The sequence below is a fragment of the Neltuma alba genome, unplaced genomic scaffold (assembly GCF_004799145.2).
Source record: "Neltuma alba isolate B1F8T4 unplaced genomic scaffold, ASM479914v2 tig00012607_pilon, whole genome shotgun sequence".
NCBI classification, from domain to species: Eukaryota; Viridiplantae; Streptophyta; class Magnoliopsida; order Fabales; family Fabaceae; genus Neltuma; species Neltuma alba.
Window position 1 is genome coordinate 680,023 of NW_021637052.1, and position 22,494 is coordinate 702,516.

General features: G+C 33.9%; 2 protein-coding genes across 4 annotated transcripts; one reads left to right on the forward strand and one right to left on the reverse strand.

The window, feature by feature from the left end:
• Positions 1 to 4,301: 4,301 nt before the first annotated feature.
• Positions 4,302 to 7,942, forward strand: LOC114729161 (ranBP2-type zinc finger protein At1g67325). The gene is made up of 10 exons (XM_028916135.1): positions 4,302 to 4,451; positions 4,765 to 4,810; positions 5,138 to 5,253; positions 5,530 to 5,803; positions 6,107 to 6,177; positions 6,637 to 6,682; positions 6,762 to 6,871; positions 7,038 to 7,062; positions 7,160 to 7,311; positions 7,555 to 7,942. The coding sequence occupies exons 1-10, from the start codon at positions 4,443 to 4,445 to the stop codon at positions 7,555 to 7,557; spliced, it is 852 nt and encodes a 283-aa protein (XP_028771968.1). The 5' UTR covers positions 4,302 to 4,442; the 3' UTR covers positions 7,558 to 7,942.
• A 2,913-nt stretch (positions 7,943 to 10,855) lies between these two features.
• Positions 10,856 to 16,150, reverse strand: LOC114729141 (squamosa promoter-binding-like protein 3). 3 transcript variants are annotated; one of them, XM_028916110.1, is made up of 5 exons: positions 15,991 to 16,150; positions 13,241 to 13,937; positions 12,760 to 12,896; positions 11,852 to 12,103; positions 10,856 to 11,434 (listed from the first exon to the last, which is right to left on the reverse strand). In XM_028916110.1, exons 2-5 carry the CDS (start codon positions 13,894 to 13,896, stop codon positions 11,088 to 11,090), a joined length of 1,392 nt encoding a protein of 463 aa, XP_028771943.1. In that variant the 5' UTR covers positions 13,897 to 13,937; positions 15,991 to 16,150; the 3' UTR covers positions 10,856 to 11,087. The 3 variants fall into 3 exon arrangements, with proteins under 3 accessions (XP_028771943.1, XP_028771944.1, XP_028771941.1); XM_028916111.1 differs by having other exon boundaries at positions 15,766 to 16,150; XM_028916108.1 differs by having other exon boundaries at positions 13,241 to 16,150.
• Positions 16,151 to 22,494: the final 6,344 nt, after the last annotated feature.

Genomic DNA, 22,494 nt, shown 5'->3' on the forward strand with positions numbered 1-22,494 from the left:
ACTTAACTAATTAGGTTTTATATTAAGGACTGAAAGTGGTAGTTTTTATCTTTTTTTTTTTTTGAAATATGCCATCAATTATTCATGAAGTACATTTGACTTTGGGACAAAAGTTAAAAACTTTAATAAAAGTTATACTTATAGAATGTCATGATAATTTTTATCAGAATGTAAGAGCATTAATAATTTTAACCGCTTTTCTTAACTTTCACCATGCGTTTGGACATTAGACTGGGATGACCGAACCCACTTCTGCAAATTCAGTTTTTATTGAATGATTCGGTTAAAAAAAAAAAAAGATGGTTTGGAGTTCTCTAAAAAATATAGAGAAAAACTGAAAAAAAGGGTCAATGAGATCATTAAATAAAACCTTTTGAGTAACAACTTATTTAAGAATTTGTTTTCTAATAAAGCACAATAACGTTAAACAATTTGTATAATCATTATAGCTGATGACCTCACCTAATAGAATAAAACTTGTTATTATCTTCACTAGTACAATCTATTAATTTTCTCATATTTTAAATTTATCCACACGAGACTAACTAGTTAACAGAGAGATATATTCGAAAATTGATAAACTGATTTATATTTTCACCCAAAACCAGCTAGTTGGACACTATTTTCACAGATACTGTGGTTAGCCAACACGTGCACCCACTGATAAATTAAGAAGACACACTTAGAAGCTGTATATAGAATTGGGAAATATCTTAAAGACTCACCAAGAAGAGGTCTTCTATTCAGAAAGGGGATCAAACCAAACTGGAAATGCCACCTTTGATTCTTAATATAAGAAACTAAATAATTAATTAGCAGATATTAAGAAAATTAGTTAAGTTAGTTATTTGTAATAAATGTGTGTTGATTTTCCTATAATATACTTTTTATAATTATGTGCATTGTAATTACTTCTTGATGGGAACCCTTTTACTATATGCAATCAATAGGAATATGGTGAAAAAATTATAAATTTAGAAGACAAAGTAGATTAAGATCTCTATATATTTTTTTATATTTTTATATTTAAAATCGGAGGTGGTATTTACTAATATTGATTAGGCAAGATTAGCTTGACATTAGCTATACATTCTGGGGGCAGGGGGAGGATGGATTTTGTTGGGTTTGAGAAGTAAAAAGCAGAGTGCACTTGATGGCAAAAATGCAAGATCCAGCTTGACATTGGCCAAACATGTGGTCCTAAGTTATATGACAACAAGGCAACAATCAAAATCTCTCTATATGATGAGATGAATAGGCATTTCATCAAGGAAAATGTTAGTACGAGTTATTTGATGGCTTATGTCTATTCAAGAGCAAGTGACATGGATTCTAATCAAATAATTACCCCACTATACTTTTGAAGAGATAGAGCTTGTTTGAAATGGTGATGAGCATAAGCCTAAAAGGGAAGTCCATCCTAAAAGACTAACCTATCAGGAAGGTGAGTCCCTTAACCTTATAAATCACACAATACATATGAGGTTTCTTAATTTGAGACTCATAACAATACACCCTTTTGAGAGCTTACATCCCCAGCGGCTACATTCTACAGCACTTCATATGGTTTTCTTATTAGTCAAAACCCTCCGCATGTAGCCTTTCTGATTGGGCGACCCTCCATGAAAACACTAATGCGATGAGCATGAGCCTAAGGAGAGAACCCATCCCAAAAAACTAGCCCATCAGGAGAGAGAGCTCCTTGAACTTATAAACTCTATAACGCTTGTGAGATTGACTCATAACAGAGCATCCTTCTTCAGAGCCGACGTCCCTGACAGCTCCACTTTACGGTACTTCACTCAGTGCTTTAATCAGTATCCTACCGATCAACCCCTCTAGTCAGAACCTTCTACAAGTAGCCTTCTCCAGTTGGCCAACTTTTAATAAAAGTACCAATATAATGAATATAAGCTCAAAGGGAAAGTCCATTCCAAAAGACTAGCCTATTAGGAGGGAAAGCCCCTTGAACTTATAAACTACACAATACTTGTGAGACTTCCCAATATAGGACTTATAACAATTACACATCAATTCGTATCAGAGCTAGACTGGCAGTAATTCTAGAGAGGGCTACCTATAGAGCGTTCTAATTGGTAGGATGCCAAGTGAAGTATCATAGAGTACAGCCGCTAGGACGTTGACTTTGCACGAGGGGCCAATTGATGGGGATTTGGTAGTATGAGATACCAAGTCCCACATTGAGTAAAATGTGATGCTGAATGCAATATTTAAGTTGACTAGTTTACCCACTTAAATAGCTAGTTTATAGGGTGAGGTTCTCCATTCCCACTTAGATACCCATTAAATGATTTATAAACATCTTTTTAATTATAATTTATGGAATATGAAGTAAGTATATGATAGGAGTTTTGTCTCAATTTATATAAAAATGCTTATAAGCATTTACAATAAAGTAGATGCAAACAAGCCCCTAATCAATGAATGAATTAGAGATTATAACCGTGCTCAAATCCCTATATATTAGGGATTAGGGATTTATGCAAACAAATCAATCATGTATAATTTTTCTTTCTATTACATTTACAGGAGATTAGAGATTGGTTTATTGGATTTGATGTAACTATTTGTATACATTCCCTGCATTACAAACTATTTATGCACATGCTGAGTACAAAACCTTTACATTTTAAAATTTTTTTTATTCTTGATTATAAAAGGATTCGCAAACGTTCATCTATTTGTGCAATTCTAATTCATTTCTAAATAAAAGTGGTAATTTGAGGTTTCATGATCAATTTCTTACCAAAAAAAGGGCACAAGATCTTTTTTTTTTGTCATTAAATAGTACTTCGTTGATATTTTAGCGGCTTATGACGCGTCCAGCACCAAGTATTTTATCATATGCGTTCAACATGTTAAAGTATTTTGTGATGAGTCCATTACCATAAAGGTTTTTTTTTTTAATGCATCCAACACTCTAAAAATTTTGTTGCATAATTTTGTTAAGCATTTGTGCTTAGTATTATTTCATGAGCAATTTTAACTTTATTATTGACACCTCAAAAAGTCCATTAAATGAATGTATATCAAGCATGATAAAGTATTTTTTTTGGGTATTTATTAGGATATTGGATGTACTTGAAAAAAATTTTTAGGTGTTGGATGAACTACAAAATATTTTAGGGTATTATATGCATACGAAAATACTTGAAGGTATTTAAAGTGTTAGATATACTTGGCCAAATATTTCAAGATATTAGAATTACCATTTTAATTGTTGTAAGAATAATAGTTTTCAATTCTAGATGTCATGCAAATTTATGGTTTTAGTGCTTAGTTTAAAGGATTATTGTTGAAAGAATATTCTAAAGGATTGATAAAATTAGTATGACTCATTTTTCAGATTTTATATGCCACATGTGCTTATATTATTAATATTAATCATTTAATCAATATTAATAATTATTGAAATCTATTCAAACTTTTTGTATAAACAGAGTAAATATAATTTTTAGTCTTTAAAATTTGAGTTCATTTTAGTTTTAATCCTTCAAATTTTAAATATATGATTTTAGTCTCTGAAATTTAATTTGTCTTAAACCATTAGTTCTTGAAGATGTAACTGTGTCAAAATCCACTGAAGTATCGTGAACATTGTTCCTATGTAGATAACAGAATGATTATATAGAGGGGGATGAATTCTCAAAACGTGAATAACATCTCAAACGAACAACAGGGAAGGAAAAAAAGGGTTAAATAGCAGCATTTTGAGGACTTATTCTTTTTCTCCCTTTGTTAACCACACAAGATTTAATTATGTGTTACTCTTCCGGTCCTAATTACAAGACCCAATTGACTTATTTGAGGAGATTAAGGAAGTAAGTTAAGTTGGTTATTTATAATAAATAAGTGTTGTCATTCCTAAAATATCCTTACTAATTAAGTATATTGGCTAAAACTATCATTATTAGAAGGATTATCTTGGAAAAAAATACATAAATTAAGAGATAAAATGGATTAGGGTCTTATAATTAGGACCAAATAAAAAGTCAAATAGGGTCTTATAATAAAGACCGGAGGAGTATTTAGTGACTTCACATTACCACTTTAACGCAATTTACAATGCTTTAGTAGATTTTAATACTATTATACTTTCAAGGACTAATGTTTTAAGATAAACTAAATTTCAGTTTGACGCCATGAATTTAAAATTTGATAACCAAAATCAAAATAATGCCAAATCTTACAAAAAATTGTATTAACCAACGACAAGTCCAATTGACCTACAGTAAGCTAAACGACGTGCGTCGCAGCTCACGCGTACGAACACAAACTGAACTGATCGAACAAAAGCCCTGGAACTTGAACGAAAGCCGCGTGAGCTGCTTTTTTGTGTGCGCAGCTGGGAGAAGCACCGTTTTGGTCATTCCATCGCCGGCCGAGATCTCTTCGCTTTAACTCCGTCGTAGGTCGTCGTCATGTCTCAGGTGAATGCCCTCGCATTCCTTTATTTATCCGAGTCTATTCTGCCGGATTTCAATTTCTTGTGTTTCTAGGGTTACTTCGAACCCTATCAAAATCATCTGATTCATACTGTCCATATTTGAATTAGTGGCGTATTAGGGTTTTATTTCTCAATTCTTGTTAATAGTTTGATTAAGAGGAAAAATGGGTTCTGATGCGTAGACTAGTTTGGTTGTGGCTTGATCGTGCCCCAAAAAATTGGTCAGAATTTGAGGCCCTGTGAACTCCATGGTTTCCTGATAATTTTTGGTTCCTTTCCTTTGCTTGTGCCTGCAGGTTGATAATCGAAACTCTTCAGCGGCCAAGCGTGCCCGTACTGATGGTGCGTGATGCGTCGTATATGTTCTTGTTTATTGACACCGTTTTCTTTTCCTGATATATATGGATTCTTAAAATTTCTGTTGCCACCTTTTCACCGTCTCTCTTCCCATGTCATCTTCTGAGGTTACCACGTACACATGAGACTCCATACTGTAACTGTTGCATAAACAGGATGGCACATTTACTACCCGCTTGTCATACACACTCAGTTCCTGAAGATTTGATCTTCTATAAATTTAGATCTCTAAGGACACACCATTCTCTCTTCGTGACATATGGTTCCCAACTCTTACTTGATGCTCTGCTGTAATATTGACTGTGCTTGTAGGTAGTCGCAGGGAAGATGATTGGACGTGCCCTAGCTGTGGCAATGTCAATTTCTCTTTCAGAACAACATGTAATATGCGTAACTGCACTCAACCCAGGCCTGCAGATCATAATTCGGTGAGTTGCGGAGTTTAATATCCTGATTTCCTCTTAGGAGAATTTGCATATCGAAATGATGAAGAATTTCAGTGACTTGCTGAAAAGCTACAATTAGTAGCCTTGTCATTTCATCCTCTCTTTTTTTTGGCTATTTATATTGGGGTACCACTTAAATGTTAATGATTAATTCCATTTAGCTGGACTCTGGCATAATTTATAATTTTCATAAGATATTTCTTGGTCTTAAAGCTATCCTATCATCAACATATTAGATATTTCTCAATTCCTTTCCAGAAATCTGCTGCCAAGCCTCTACAAGCTCCCCAGGGTTATACATCCTCCACTCCTTATGTTGGTTCTGGTGCTCCCTCTTCAATGTATCTTGGTGTTCCACCATATGGGTCTTCTCTATTCAATGGGTCATCAATTCCTCCATACGATGTTCCATTTTCTGGAGGATCAGCGTATCACTACAATTATGGAAGTCGTCTTTCTGCTGGCAGTCCTTACAGACCACTGCATTTATCTGGACCAGTACCGTACTCAAGTGGATCCATGTTGGGAAATGGTATGTTTTGTTTTGCTCAATCATATTGTTCAAATCAATGCCCCTCCTCTCCAGAAGAAGGGAAAAAATGGAGGGAGGGAGGGAGAGAGATAACACATGCTTGTTATTGAGATGACACTTTAGGTTTATGAAGGGAGAAAAGAGGGATGAGTGGCAAGGAGAAATCGGATATTCCTGCCCTTTGTATTTGTAATCGACTGATTAGTTATTAATTGTTATCTTTGATGTATACTATTGTCTCTTGTTGAATGTTGAGAGGTTCTTTGTGATGATAACATACCTTTTTGCTGAATTATTTTGTAGGTGGCATGTATGGAATGCCCCCTCTGGTGGACCGGTATGGCCTGGGTTTGCCGATGGGACCTGGAACTATGGTATGAATCATTAGATCATACTCATTTAGAGCTTTGAATATCAGTACCCTTCTGCTGAGATCATAATTATTTAGAGCTTTGAATATCAGTACCCTTCTGCTGAAAATTATTTTGTTGTGGCATGCCTCCCACTGATGGGTTGATGTGGCCTTAGTTTGCCCATGTAACCTGTCACCTGCTGACTTTTTCCTTCCATTTCATTGTTTCTTGGTGATGTTAGTTCTTGAGTTTTTCATGTATATATTACTTGTTTAGTTGATGTTATATGTTCTTGCAAGTTTTGACAGCCTCGTGAAGTTGCTTTTAACTTGTACATACTAATGAAGCATTTCTTTTTATTTACACGTTGGAAGTTTTTAGTATTTCATTTATTAACTTTAGAAACTAAAACTTATCAAGATTTGGGATCTTAAAGGATTTTTCATGTTTGAAATTAATAGTTAATTTTTTTCTGAGCAGGGCCCTAGGCCAGGGTTTTTTCCTGATGACAAGTCTCAGAAAAAAGGTGTGGGTTTGTTGTGTCAACTATTTATGCTTGGTTGTAATGGAAACTTCTTGGCTTATACTCAACTTTTTATGTCTAGATGCAACTCGTGACAATGACTGGACATGTCCAAAATGTGGCAATATCAACTTCTCATTCCGAACAGTATGCAACATGAGAAAGTGCAACACACCAAAGCCTGGATCACAGGTTTGCTGCCTCTCCCCATCTTTTTGCAGATTGATTATCTGTGATGGTTATGGGTGTCACCAACGTAATGATTGACATTGACTTATAGTGCAAATTTGATGTTACATTACAAGCTTTTGAGTGCTGTTTAATCTACAAATTTTTTGACAAGAATATTGTGTTGCAGGTTTCTAAATCAGACAAAAATTCTAGTAAGTAACCCCAGTCTGTCACCACGTATGTAATTATCTGATACTGATCATCAGTTAGTAATTGCATTTTTTCTCTTTCTGCCTCCTTGTGATTTAGAGCAAAAGATGCCTGAGGGCAGTTGGACGTGTGAAAAATGTAACAACGTAAACTACCCATTCAGAACCAAGTGCAATAGACAGAATTGTGGTGCTGATAAGCCAACTGAGCCCAATAAATCTCCTTCAGCGGCATCAGATCAAAATGATCAGGTCTGTTGTAGTATAGAACATTGCCTTTGTGTAGCCATCCTGCATTGTTTGCAATCATTATTGCTTTTGCAGACCTTTGTATGCATAATGAACCTCATAAAATGTCAAGCCGATGCAAAATTGTTAGTTAAGTGGATTTGGAAAAATTTCACACGTCCTTCATTTGGATTCTTTACAAATTATGACTACCTATTTAATTTTCTGTCTTTGCATTCTTTAATTTGCAATTATTTACTGTTCCAGTGAGTACTAGGACATGTTTGAGGGTTGAGAAGGTCCAGAGTTGTCATCCAGCATTGCTCAGTAAGGGTGTCTGACTGTCAGTCTTGTCGTCCTCTTTGTTGCAGCAGTTGTCAAGTCACTCACCTTCTCATGACCTGTGTCAAATTGTGTATTAATTGATGGTATTGGTCTTTGTGGATCATTATGATGCATGTGTCAGCCAGCTTGCCTGGCATAATTTGACAGGTTGGTTTTGGTATCTCTCAGATAGGTTTTCTGTACTTTCGGAATCAACTATTATTCTAGTGGGTATGTTATCATATACATTTAGGTAAGGTACCCAGAGGCAGAAAGGTTAATGACAGTTCCAGTTTTCTAGTTCTTTTTTCTTTTGGTTCTTGATTGCCTACATTTGAGTTTTCTCAATCAAGTAGTTGTCTTTAGAAGCTTGTGATGATTCAGATGCTTAGGTTGTCACGTGAAGCATTGGGTAGTTAGAAAAGAGTCTGCATGCTTTACCAATTGCTTAAATTCCTATGAATTGTGATGGCCTTTACTGGTGTGATTTTGCGCCATTCTCAATGGCCCATGTTAAATTTGACTTTGCATCTAGGACTACTCAGTATTTTTCTCATTAAGACTATTTTGACCCGATGACTATTCATTTGCTTTAGGATGTTGTGTCCTTGACGCTGATATAAGTGGTGCCATTATGATCTGTTTTGTGGGATAAGCTGTCAAAAGCCACAAATTAATCATTTTGTCGTAGGAATCTGCGTCCTACCATCTCTTTATGGTCCAGTTCTTTTGGTCCTGTCCTAGTTCATGTTTGATTAGGAATAAGATCACAATCCTAAGCGCTAGACCATTCCTGTCTATTTAACATTTAGATTTCTACCAAGAAGATAGACATCTAGCTGTTCCATCTGGGAATCTTGTGGGGTGCTTTGGTTGTAGGTCATCCTGTTTAAGTTGACTTTGCTTTCATGCATGGTCATTGTTTTGGTCCATTTGCGACCATGGAAGTTTAGAACACTTCTCGCATCACGACTAGAAGACCATCTTTGCATGATAGGCATGGCTGCAGATATCCGTCCTCTTTGTGGATCCTTGCATGACCGTTGGTGGGTCTATGACAAGTTTCATCCAAATGTCTGGTTGGTTCATACGATCTTAGACAACTTCATCTATTTCATTGTATAAGCTGTGAATAATGTTGAAATGATGTTGCGGATATGTATCGCCATAAGCACTTCACTGAAGCCGCGCACTGGAAAGAGTGGGCAGCACATCATTCAATGGTTAGCAACCTTTGAACGTTCTTGTAAAGTCTCAAATAGAAGAGTATCGTTGGAAAATAAGCTCCGGAACTTGTGTGACTATTAGCGCACACTTTGGATTACATCAACTGGCTTCATATAAACCATCGATCCATTCGCTCTCCTCCTTGAAAGAGGCCCTTATTCAGGTTTGGCATAGAAAGTTTAGTTGTAGATTTCGCGCTTCATTTCCCCTGGACAATCCACGCGCCAAGCGTAGAGCGATTCGCAGCGGATTTTTGGTACGGTTTGCAAATTTTCCCTTTAACCATATGTCATGCTCCATTGTATTCTTTTTTATCTGAGGCTTTATTAACTATTTTCTGGATGTAAATAAAATTAGTTAAAATTAATTAGATATGATTTTTACAATTTTCTTGATTAAAATGTTCTCCATTGATCCTACTCTAATTTTGAACCGTGTTTTTGAATAGATAATGAATTTCGTTACTACTAAAACGGGATTTTATATTGTACAAGTATACAGTAATCGGAATGCCACCTACCAAAAGAATACCAAAGTGTGCTACAAGACTCATTTGGAGGCCTTAACAATGTTTCGCTCAAGCGTATCAATTAAAGTTTTCAGACCCTCGAACTACGAAGTACTCGGGTTTCGGCAACAAGGTTTGAGTCATCTTAACGCCAAAAAAAAAAACGAAAGATTTCAAATAAAATTGATTGCAAAACAATTTCGAAGATTCCTATTTTGAGGGTGAGAAGGTTCACTTGTTTTTTTATTCGGCAATCAGGTTCACTTTTAACTCCACAAGCTATCATGAGTGGGCACTGCCGTAGTGAACTTGGTGCTTGGTTCAATGGAAGGGAAGGGATTTTAATACCTTGGGAGAGAAGGGTCAACAGGAGATGGGAAGAAAAATCCATTTTGTTTTAACCAAATAGGGATAGGGGAGGCACTATCCTTCATTTTATTTTAACCAAACCCTCCATCCAAATTAAGCGTAAACTCTACTGAATGTTTTCACTTGTGCTACAAAAGGAGTCATATGTAGTGGGGACTCCGGCGAAAGGAAAAAAAAGGCAAAAAGGCTGGGTGCAAATTTATTGATTTTTCATTTTTTCACTCACCGTACAATGACTTGTCATTTCAAATACTTAGGCAGTAACTTTTGATAATAAAATTTAACTTGTTTTTAATTTCAAAATTCTCTTACTTTTAATTTCTTTGAAGATAGTATGCTAAATATATAAACTAAGTACCTAAAGCATATTATAAGATCTTATTTCTGTCTGTTTTGATTTAAAACTTGCAGGAAAACAACATTCCCTTCAGTCCTATTTAGAAATGCCTATTAGCATATAAATCAAGAAAATTAAAATTAGTCATTTCTTATAAAATTTCCAAATTACCATCAACAAATGTCATTAATTAAATGAGTTTATTTAATTAATTAGAAAGTTTCATAGTTTGTATGAGATGCGAAATGAAAAAATCATTTTAGAAAGAAAAAAAAAATGTTAAACACATGTTAAAAGTCATTCTAATAAGATCAAGATCGGAGGGGGGAAAAGTGTTAAAACTCATGGTTGAAGAACACAACTCACACTTCTATCCCCAAAATAAAAAATATGAAAAAAGAAACACAACAAAATGCTCACCTGGTCCCAAAAACTCCCAATAGTATTTTTTTTTGTCTCACTCCCAATGGTGATGCGTACAAAGTGGATAACCAAAGACGTTCCATGTAATTAACAAGAGGTTTCAGAGTGGAATATTGAATTTAGATACCCCCGACAAGAAGCTATCCAGTGTGCTAATTACGTTGTCAAACATCACCAAACTGATTCTGTATAATCCTCGTCCTGGATATTTTGCCCAGCTAAGAGAGGATCTTTTATAACAGTTTGATTTGTTCTCAGCTCCTTTCAAGTTTTAACTCGCCCTTTGTAATCTAAAAGAAAAGCAAAAGAGGCTTTCATGACAACATGAAACGTCAAGTGCAGAAGATGTTTCGTGACGATGTGGAAATTGGTCCCGTCGGTTGCTACTACTTGTCGAGTTAACCAAAAGCAAGCTCTAATAAAATGTACCAAACATAACATGCAGACTGGTTTAGATCCGATTCCCAATGTCAAGAAGGCACAAAAAGAGACACACTTAAATGTTGCATATGGGAAATCAAGCACAAAAGTCATCAGAAACATTATGAGGCGGGACTGACCTCTCATATGACTTCAATTACAGGTTTCAACTATTAGATGTTAGGAGTCTTGTTAATCCAGCTGATTGCAAAAGCCAGACTCATAGGGTGCTCTGAGCAGCTGAAAATCTTCAAACTGACTGTCATCTTTACAGTCCGAGTATGAGACACCCATACGGGAGTCGGCAACAGGTTGTGGACAAGTCTGCCAGTAGTCTGATGAAGCATAAGGCAAGCACTGAATCATTGGATGTGTTACAGGCTGAGTCGTACCAGTATGAGTCGTGCGATTGGAGTGCTCTTGAGAAGCAAACTTTGCCTCATATGGACCCCAAGAGTTGGTGGTTGACAGAAGAGAGAGAGCACGGTGAAAGTCTTGTGGAGCATTCAGATCTGATGAAGTAATGAAATCTTCTATCCCTGCAAATGTTTGTGCAATGTGAATAATAATGAATATTAATCCCACAAACTAAGCTTTACAACATTTTCCATTTTCCTTTTTGGGTTAAATTAATATTTTGCTGATGTGAATATGTTTTCCTCTGATCACCGAAAATAGTTTGTTCGGTAGATCAATAGGAAAGTTTGTGTCTTTCACAACAGGCGGGCTAAGAGATTCTATGAAGGGGTTGACAATTGATCTGGCAGAAAGTATCCATCAATATATCAATCAAAATATGATATCAAACACCGTTCATAAGTTATGAATAATATAGCTCACCTCAAATTCTGTGTAATGCAGAGAAAACTGTCTAGTTATGTTTTAATGTCAATGCTTTGGCATAAATTTGTCTGTGAATTCATGATGCTGAGTTATCAAGAAAGATATGAAACGACCTGGATTGATTGTCTTCGTTGCTATGCCTTTGGGTATGCAAAGGCCACCAGAACCTTCAGAAAGCTTAGAAAAGGTACTTGGGATCTCGTTGAAGGGCTGATGCACCTGCCCAATGGCACCTCCTACTTTTGCGGGTTTCATGAGAAATTCTTTCGTTTGGGAGATCCGGCTGCTGTTGCTGCATGTATCCTGCCAAGCGAAGTTGATAGTGCCCCTGGAATTAGGAAAGGGGCTCATCTGTTGCCTCCCATCTGCAGGATTTATGCACACATAAGATCAGTATGGTTTTAAAGGCACTGTCATGAATTCAATTACTTGCACTATCATGGACACACACTTGTCATTTTGTCAGTTTTTCCTATGAAAAACTAGTGTTCCATTGTTTGATTTAAATTTTGACTTGGCAAAAGTTTTAAAATTGCCATTTGCTAAATTAGTTCAAGACTTCCACACAAACTCATGGTCTTGAAATTTCAAAAGTAGAGACTTAAAGGTCCTCTGTAATTAAATACACCTTTCTGCTTTTTGCAGGTGACATAAAATTGAATTTACTAGTTCCCATGACATGATGACACGTGCCTTTCTTTGCTCAGATTCGTCCTACCCCATTTTGCTCCAGATTAAGGCACAGAGAATCTTGTGTAAACTAAGGCAATATAACTATGGGTTGTTTGAAATTGCCTTTTGAAGGTGTCAAAACATGGTTTTGGCAGAAGAAATAAGAGTATTACTCTTGCGAAAACGTAATTCTGGAACCACTCCAATGCAGTTCTAAACACACATCAAGATGCAGATAACAGCAGCTAAAATGTTCAAAGCGAGCTACCCAGGGATGGACCAAGAATATATATTCCAGGGTGCAAGAAAAAGTTTGACCGCAAGGATTATTCCATATATTGAGTTATACCGTATGGAGATGAGGACAAAAATGGTGCATTCAATTGGACAGCTTCAGGATGAGGCTTTCGACGCCTAGCGTTATGATCAGAAAGACGGCGACGGCAACTTCTTTTTTTTCCATCAAACTCTGAGAGACCATGGAACCTTCAACATTACACGAATATGATCATTCATAACTACTATATCCCAACATAAGCCTGAAGGACTGGAATTTAATTCTAATTGAAGAATAATAATGACTTGCACATGACAATTAATAAATTCTTGCTCAGTCTCCAGAAAATATTGTGATGACTTGTATTCATTTTCATCCAAGTAATCAGATGTTTGTTCTAATTGAAGAATAATAATGACTTGCACATGACAATTAATAAATTCTTGCTCAGTCTCCAGAAAATATTGTGATGACTTGAATTCATTTTCATCCAAGTAATCAGATGTTTGTTAAGAATCTTTTTTTTAAATAAGAGTTTGATAGGAATCTTTACCTGCTACATTGCTGGCAAAATCGACGCTCCTTACCACCTACAATCACATTTGGGGATTTGGAATGACTTTCACAAACTCTATGCTTGCGATGGTAATCTTTAGCTGATGTCAGGTCAAGGTTACAGCTTTCAACCTGGCAGAGTGGAGGTTGTGAGCTCTGACTATTTGACTTGCCTTTTTTCCCAGTACTCAAAGATGGCACAGGAATCCCAGAGTGAGATGTGTTCTTTGATTCACTTCCAACACAGACATCTTCAAAGTATAGCCGTTTGCCAAGCTTTAGACTGTGCAGTGGTTCACCAGAGACAGAAGAATGTTCAAGTGTTGGAGAATTTCCAACAAGCTCTTCTTTGGATCTCTCTTTCTTACCATTAGAATCTTCTTGGGAGCCGTCAAAGGTGAGCACTGATGTTTTGCTATACCCATTTGATGAATTCATGGAAGCTGATTTTGAGCCCCTTGATGAAGAAACATGCTGTACCTCAGACCCAGAACTATCAAGACCACATGACGGATTGAACAGCCCAACATTGATTTCTCGATCTGCTTTGCCACTCCAATCTACTGGCTTTAACCTAGGATTCTCAGTTGCTTTTGTGTTAAAAAGTAGGTGTTCCCAGTCCCACTGCGAGAAAGACTTTGCATTCCAGTCCATCTGAAGACTTGAGAGATTCAAAATCAAGTGGTCCCGGCAATCTACAAATATATACATATATATGTGATATGGAATTGTCGGTTTTGAGATTGTATAGAAGCAAAGGAGAGTAATACAAGCTCTCCTCTATTAAGAAAACCAGAGAAACTAGAAGAATAATAGACAAAAAGCACAAAGCACCAACGAAAGCCGTATAAAAACAGGTAAACAATAGCCCAGATACATAGCTTTTGAATAGTCAATCTTTGCATAATTTTCAAAGGCAGATTATAGCTAGCCTTTACAAAACAACATTGAATCATGTGTTTCTGCACTGTCACGGCATGTGATATTAACATTCACTAATACAAAACTAAGTACAAAGCTAAACAAAAATTGAAACAAGCAATGCCAACATCCTGATTGGAGAATTAATATTTAGAAACCAGTAACTCTATTGCCACTACATGCTAAAGAAATACGATAAAATTCTTCACCACAGAAGCAAATTCCCAACCTGAGATGCCCCCAAAAGTAATTCTATGCCTTTAATGATGATCAAAATAAAGAAGTTGATTACATAAATCCATGTGCGCTCTCTTGTGTTCTGCAAATTTTCCGTGCGTAAGTTGTGAGGCTGATAAGTGGTTGTAGATTGTAATTAGAGCTTCAAGCTGAGATTAAGCCATTCCCACCTTTAAGGTTTGGGCGCCAACTTGACCCAGTCAATCTGTATTAATTTGTAGTTCAGCTCCAGTGGAGCGCTAGCACCCCTATTTCCCTAATCTAGCCTTTAATAGCATTTACAGGGACATTTTGTAGCGTTGGCAGCAAGTACCAAACGCAAGCCTATTTAACTCTTCCTACAATTGTGTAATTATTATACTCCACCTTGAATACGGGAAGCTTCAGTTTCAATAAAGATCTTGGTTTGAAGATCTTGACTATTAAGTCGCCTGAAAATTTATGTAAATGAAATTTAAGCATAAGATGCTAAAAGATTATTTTACACGCATCCTGAAAAGACCCAGTTGCGAGATAGCTTCCTCCTTTATAACATCGTCCTTTCAATAATTCGCTTTGTTACAGAAATTCCAGTTAGTCAAGCACTGAACAGGACCGATAACAACCCAAGAACCCAAAAATGATTACCTGGATAGACCAGACCACCAGAACCTACAATTACTTGGCAACGGCAGCCACAGACGACCACAACTAATTTTCCCATTGAAATTAAACGCCACCAACCGAACTTAGTAATAATAAATATCAGCAACTAATTAACAAACCTGCAAGGAAAGTACCTAATGGTCTGTATCAATTACTGATCTCTAACTAAAAGGAGGAAAGGGAGGGGGAACTTATTGAAACTCAACATGACATCATCATCATCATTATCAAACAAATTCGGATATAGCCTTTGCTTTGAAAATGTAATGGAATCATGAAATCCATTCACTGAGATAGATACAATCGGCTTTATGTATTACTAAATTGGGTCATTTTGAACCCCTTCCAAAAATCACTGAAGGTTTTACGAAAAGAGGAGAAACATTTAAAGAAACGACCAGCATCGTCTCGTGCTCTCAGCGCCATCGCTTTCTAGAGTAGATAATATACCGAAGTGTCACAGAACAGGGGAAAGACGGCGCAGAAAAAGCATCTTTTTCATTGGCTAAAGCGCTTCTTTACATTATGAAGGCTTCAGAAAAGGATATTGCAATCTGACTCCGGCACAAAAGGAAATCGTAAATAAAGTACTAACGATAATGATAATAATCATAAAAATAGGAATAACAATTAACAATAAAAAATCAAAACATAACCGCCGCAAACCACTATTTATTCTCTTCTATCGGAGCCGACTAAAACGGAAATAGAAAGAAATACCTAAATAAGCTAGTCAAACAAACTCAACTCCCGAAACGGTAAAGCGATCTCTATTTGTGGCTTTCGCCAATCTCAGAAATCAAAAGCTAACAAAAATATCAGATTCCAAAGGCTAATAGAGGAAAAGAAGTTTCAGAAACCGATCAACACAGAGCTGGAGGTCGTGCACGCTAAATCATGAAAAGCATAAATTCCAACTTCCAGAGGAAAAATCGCATAGCTTACAGATTCCGAAAGAGGACCGGGAATTAAATAGGAGATATCGCCGAGCATTTGGAGTCGAAGCATTCCATTTGAGATTTTGAGTTCACCGGCAGAGGCTGACGCGGACGTACCGTCTGAGCACTGAGTCCCTCACACAGTTAATGTGCATTTCTGCTTTTGGCTGCAGCTAGCTAGCAAGCAGCCTTATAAATCAAGTGCCTCTTTTCTATTCTGTTTTTCACTTTCTTTCCTTTTCTTCTCTTTCCTGATCCTCTCAATTATTATCAGAAATCAATAATCCAGTGCTGCGGCGGCCCACGCTCCTCCAATACTCCGGATCTGGTATATCCGAGATGGTCGGATTTGTTTAACTCTTCACTGTTTACAGGCTGCCGTTGGATTTTATACCTCCCGTCCTTCCTTCCTTCTTTTTTTAATATAAAAACTAATTTTATTTTTAATTTAATTTTAAACATAATACTCTAATTCATTTTATTTTTTATATTGATTTATTTTTTAAATTAATTTTTATAATAGTTACACATATTAAATGTTTATTAAATAAAAGTATTAACTTATACATATAATTAATAAAGATATTTTAAAAAAACAATATTTATTTATTACAAGTAATTAACTTAATCAATTTTCTTTCAAATCAGTCAACGAAGGATCAAATATAGTATAAGTTATATAACTACGTCCAAAAGTTGATAAAAATTAATAAAAGACAATAAATATATGAAAAATATTTTTTTCCTATGTATAATATTTATGTAGAGAGTGAGTGAGAGAAGAGTGCAAGAAAAATACGAAATAAAATAAGTAAAAAAAAAAGAGACAAATGTGTAATTAATTGGAAGGAAAAATAAAAAATGAATTAAATTTTAAGACAAGTACAAAGTGCAAATTATCTCATATTCAAAAAATTGTAGGACAAAAGGGAGTAGAATTTCTGACCGAGAATAATTGTTTTTCAACCACAATAAAAATTAATAAAAGCTCAAGAAATCAATATAAAAAATGGAGTGTTAAAATAAAAAGGGGCTATGAATTTACCCTTTTTATTTTTATTTTGTTAATAATTTTAAATCCTTAATTTTGAAAGCTTTCAATTAGACTCATGAGTCAACAAATTTATATGTTCCATCGCAGATGTGTTTTTGGGCAAGCATTTGGGTATAAGAAAATAAAATTGTTGGATTTAATTCAAATTCATATAGATTGAATTGATCAATTGTACAGGATAATGAATGATTTTACCAAAATATCCTCTTCGCAAGAAAATATATAAAATTGATAACGTAAAGTTTAAAGAGTAATAAGTTGTTAATGTTAAATGATAGATGCCAATGTGAACTTTTTATAAGAAAATCGTAAATTTTATAATTAAATAATTACAATGTTTCTCTTTTTACTTTTTTTAATTATTCAAGAAATTGAAATTATCTACGAACTGAGGAATAGTAAGAAAGGACACAGCCGCCAAAACAAGGGTAACGCAGCCAAATTAACAAATACTACTATTCAGTTTCCTAAGGGGGAAAATATGCAAGAGGAAAAAAAAAGAGTTGCTTTTTTATTGGCTTAATTTGGAAACGATTCAGTTTTGATGCAGTACTGCTATAATGCGAACAATTTGTTGCTCCTCAATTCCAACATGATTGGCCAAAAAAAATTTCCAACAAGATTAAGAAAAAAACATTGGTGGTTAAATTGATTATTTGTTAAAAAAATATATGCTGGTCTTTATAAATTATTATCTTTAATCATGTGTATCAACAATTAATAGGGACATTTTAAAGAAAACATAAATTTAAGAGACAAAGTGAATTGAGAGGTCGACTGGGAATAGTATTTAAAACTAAATATAACTTTTTAACCAATTCTTATGTATACTACTTTCGGTCATTAATATAAAAGCTAGTTTAGTATTTACTTTGGTCATAAATATAATATAAGAGTCTAATTCATTTGTTTCTCGTATTTAATCATTTTTAGCAAGTTAGTTCTCGTAATAGTTACACGTGTTAAAAGTTTCATCAAATAATTGTCCTAATTAATACACACGATTAGCAATGGTATTTCAGGAAATACAATATCTATTTATAACAAATAATTAACTTAACTAATTTTTTAAATATATTCAAATTAGTTAACTCACTCTTATATTAAAAATTAAAAGTAATATAAATACAGGAGGCAGTTCAAGTTCGTACCAAATGCAATCCTGGAAACCAGATTGTCATGAACCGTCCCAAGTGCACAAAAACCAGAAGGACTAGCTTAATGGTTTGGACTCGTCTTGCGTTGTACCCTTGCGAATGAATGAAGACAGTTTTTATCATCAATTTCTTAAATTTTTTTGGATCAAATTATAATTAGAAAATTAAACTAGAGAGAATTATAACAATTTTTTTTAAAAAAAATAATTATTAAAAATTTAATAACAATCTAATTAGTTTGTAATAACATAAAAATAATAAATTTTTAGGCTTATTTTATAGTTATTTTTTTATTGAAGATTTTATTACAGTTCTTCCATTAAACTATTTGACTATGGATGCGTTGGAAAGAGGAAAGTAACATATGTAGACTTAGGCATAGGCTGATATATTTCTGACAATGACAATTTTGGGGCAGCCCGCTTGGCTATGAGTTAGAAAGCAACAGCAAATTCAATATCCGCAGATGAAAATGAGTCGGAACTATTCAATTTTAAAAATAATTAATACGTAAGTATTATAATTTCATTTCATTTCTAATTAAAGTTTTTATATTTCTTTACTTTTTATCATGTTCTTGTAATTTTCGTGCAAAAAAAAATTACATCCTTATACTTTTCTTATTTATAATTAAGAAAAATGTAAAAATTTAATAAAATAGTAATCTGATTAAAAATGAGATGAAAATTATAAAGTTCGAAGAATTAATTTTTGACTAGTTTATCAAACAATTAATAATTAAGAGTTGAAAATTAGATCAAATTGGGCAATAAGAATTGATTGCTAATGGTGAGGAGTAGACAGCACAAGTACGAAACCCTTGCGGTGATGATTATGGCAAGTGGTCCACGGGAGCACGATGTCTTTACTAGTTCACTGTGATTGTTCCATCAAGGCACGCTTCAATTTGGCTTTTCTTTTCCTTCGTTTGCCCTTTTGAATTTTTATCGTTTGAAAAAGGAAAAATGATACAAAAAGGTAAGAGTGTGCAAGAACCCAATAATCTGATTTAGTCCGGTCTAACTCAAAGTGATCCGGTCCAGTCCAATCCAGTTTAATAAACTATATAATGAAATTAGACCAACTGGACCAGACTGGTTGGTTGAGCTGGACAGGGTTTCAGATCAAGTAATCAAACCACCTAGACTGGTCCGATCCAGTCTAGGTAAATTTTTTATTTTTCAATAATTTGTAATTTAGATGTTATCTTTATTTTTTTAAAAATATTTTTAGAGATTTTTATGTATTTATGATGAAGTCTTAATATTTTAGGATGAGTTTTATATTATTATAGATATTTTTTATTGTCTTAAATTATATTTATCATGTTGAAATCTTACTCCCATAAAAAAAAATTAAAAAGAAAAAAATTGAAAATCTAGACTATCCGAACCAACCCACTAGTCTGGTGGACCAAGTTCAGTCCAATCAATCACAAGTCAAAACTGGACTGGACCAGACCACAAACTGTCAAATCCAGCCCAACCAAAAATTAAGTCAAACTTTTAGACTGGGCTTTGATTTGGTACAGTCTATCCGCTGTGCAGCCCTACAAAAAGATACTTGGAATTGGTAAAGATAAAAATGAAAAACTAAAATTTGCTAAAATTAAAACAAAAATAAATGCCACTTATTTTCCAAAAAAAAAGTTCTCAATCCCCACATCACCAAAGAACCAATGAAGGGAGGTTTTTTTTAAAAAAAAATGACAAAAACAATACTTTTTAAATTTCAAATTGATAAAGAGGTGATTTTAACTGATTTTGACATGTTAAAAATCATTATAAGAACAGTGCACATGACTTATTTATCGTTTTGAAATTTAACATGTATTTTTTTGTCTTTTTTTTTAAATTTTTGTTGGAAAGTGATGATGGTGGCCTTGATACAACCATCGCTGCCCATATTTTACAATCAAAGTAATGCGAAAAACAATACGCATATGTATAAGTTAGCTATTATTTTTATTACAGGTCATTTAAAATTTTTATTGAAGTATTAAATACATTTTATTAGTTATTAGAAACTTGAAAAAATAAAAAATTTAGCCATGTTTGTTGGGAATATGTAAATCCTAAACTTGAGATGTTAATAACAACTTGTTAATGCATTTTTACTAATTTTGAAAGGGTCACAATTTCAAATAAAACATTTGGGAAAATAAGAAAACATAATGTATTGACAAAATGCTGAATTCTAACTTGAGATGGTAGTAAAACACATTTTCAGTCCATTTTATCAATTTTGGAATAAAAGTTAACAATTGTTATTTTTCACCCAAACACTTGGAAAATTGAGAAAACGTCATCTCTTAGACACACCTAGACTGGTCCGATCCAGTCTAGGTAAATTTTTTATTTTTCAATAATTTGTAATTTAGATGTTATCTTTATTTTTTAAAAAATATTTTTAGAGATTTTTATGTATTTATGATGAAGTCTTAATATTTTAGGATGAGTTTTATATTATTATAGATATTTTTTATTGTCTTAAATTATATTTATCATGTTGAAATCTTACTCCCATAAAAAAAAATTAAAAAGAAAAAAATTGAAATATGGACTATCTGAACCAACCCACTAGTCTGGTGGACCAAGTTCAGTCTAACCCAATTACAGGTCAAAACTGGACTGGACCAGACCACAAACTGTCAAATCCAGCCCAACCAAAATCAAGTCAAACTTTTAGACTGGGCTTTGATTTGGTACAGTCTATCCGCTGTGCAGCCCTACAAAAAGATACTTGGAATTGGTAAAGATAAAAATGAAAAACTAAAATTTGCTAAAATTAAAACAAAAATAAAAGCCACTTATTTTCCAAAAAAAAGTTCTCAATCCCCACATCACCAAAGAACCAACGAAGGGAGGTTTTTTTTGAAAAAAATGACAAAAACAATACTTTTTAAATTTCAAATTGATAAAGAGGTGATTTTAACTGATTTTGACATGTTAAAAATCATTATAAGAACAGTGCACATGACTTATTTATCGTTTTGAAATTTAACATGTATTTTTTGTCATTTTTTTTTAAATTTTTGTTGGAAAGTGATGATGGTGGCCTTTGATACAACCATCGCTGCCCATATTTTACAATCAAAGTAATGCGAAAAACAATACGCATATGTATAAGTTAGCTATTATTTTTATTACAGGTCATTTAAAATTTTTATTGAAGTATTAAATACATTTTATTAGTTATTAGAAACTTGAAAAAATAAAAAATTTAGCCATGTTTGTTGGGAATATGTAAATCCTAAACTTGAGATGTTAATAACAACTTGTTAATGCATTTTTACTAATTTTGAAAGGGTCACAATTTCAAATAAAAATTTGGGAAAATGAGAAAACATAATGTATTGACAAAATGCTGAATTTCTAAACTTGAGATGGTAATAACACATTTTCAGTCCATTTTATCAATTTTGGAATAAAAGTTAACAAGTTGTTATTTCAACCTAAACACTTGGAAAATTGAGAAAACGTAACCCTTCTAACATAACTAAAAACTTTTAAATAAAATGCATAGAAAGTTTGTTTGTATTTTAAAATTCATAAATATATTGTTTCCTTTAAAATAATACATGAACATCATTTTATCCATAATTATTGATATTCTAATCATGGGTGATTTACTATTTACAACGACTGTTGAACCAATGTTTTGACATAACAAGGTTCAAGGGAACATGTTATGGTAGGTATCATCAAGAAGTTCAAACCGTTGGCAAAAAAAAAAAAAAAAAAGAAGTTCAAGGCCCCCCAAAAAAGAGAAGAAAAAAAACAAATTGAATAAATTTTTTTTATTGAAAATGTTAATCAAATCTGAAGTACCAATGGCAAATCCGGATTATCTTATTCTCTTTAACTTTTAGATTGGTCATGTCAAATTTTAGTACCCGGTTCCCCTTTATTTATGACAAATTCGATAAGAATGGAAGGCACGTCCGGAACTACTAGACAAGGTATGAGGAACATGTTCCATTTTTGTACTCTTCTGATCCTAAATATAAAACTCTTATATCTCTTATATACCCGTATAAAGGTTTTATATTTAGAATTGGATGAGTATTTATTAGATATAATTATTTGATTTTTTTTATTTAGTACAATATAAACAAACACGTATCCAAACACGCGTAACGTTGAGCTTGAACTCAGAATTTCATCCAGACGTTGTGGATGACGTTGCTATTGGAAAGAAAAACTATCTGTTTATTTTATGTTAAAATAATACTCCTCCGGTCCTAATTATAAGACCCAATTGACTTATTTGAGGAGATTAAGGAAGTAAGTTAAGTTGG

What these genes read in the sequence shown, in the direction of transcription:
- LOC114729161 (XM_028916135.1), top strand. An exon ending in GGCCTGCAGATCATAATTCG is followed by an intron (nt 5,254 to 5,529) that starts GTGAGTTGCGGA and finishes ATTCCTTTCCAG; the next exon opens with AAATCTGCTGCCAAGCCTCT. An exon ending in TAAATCAGACAAAAATTCTA is followed by an intron (nt 7,063 to 7,159) that starts GTAAGTAACCCC and finishes CTTGTGATTTAG; the next exon opens with AGCAAAAGATGCCTGAGGGC.
- LOC114729141 (XM_028916108.1), bottom strand. Translation starts at nt 13,953, where the DNA reads ATGTATATATTTGTAGATTGCCGGGACCACTTGATTTTGAATCTCTCA. An exon ending in TTTTGCCAGCAATGTAGCAG is followed by an intron (nt 12,897 to 13,240) that starts GTAAAGATTCCT and finishes GTAATGTTGAAG; the next exon opens with GTTCCATGGTCTCTCAGAGT. An exon ending in TTTGTCCTCATCTCCATACG is followed by an intron (nt 12,104 to 12,759) that starts GTATAACTCAAT and finishes TAAATCCTGCAG; the next exon opens with ATGGGAGGCAACAGATGAGC.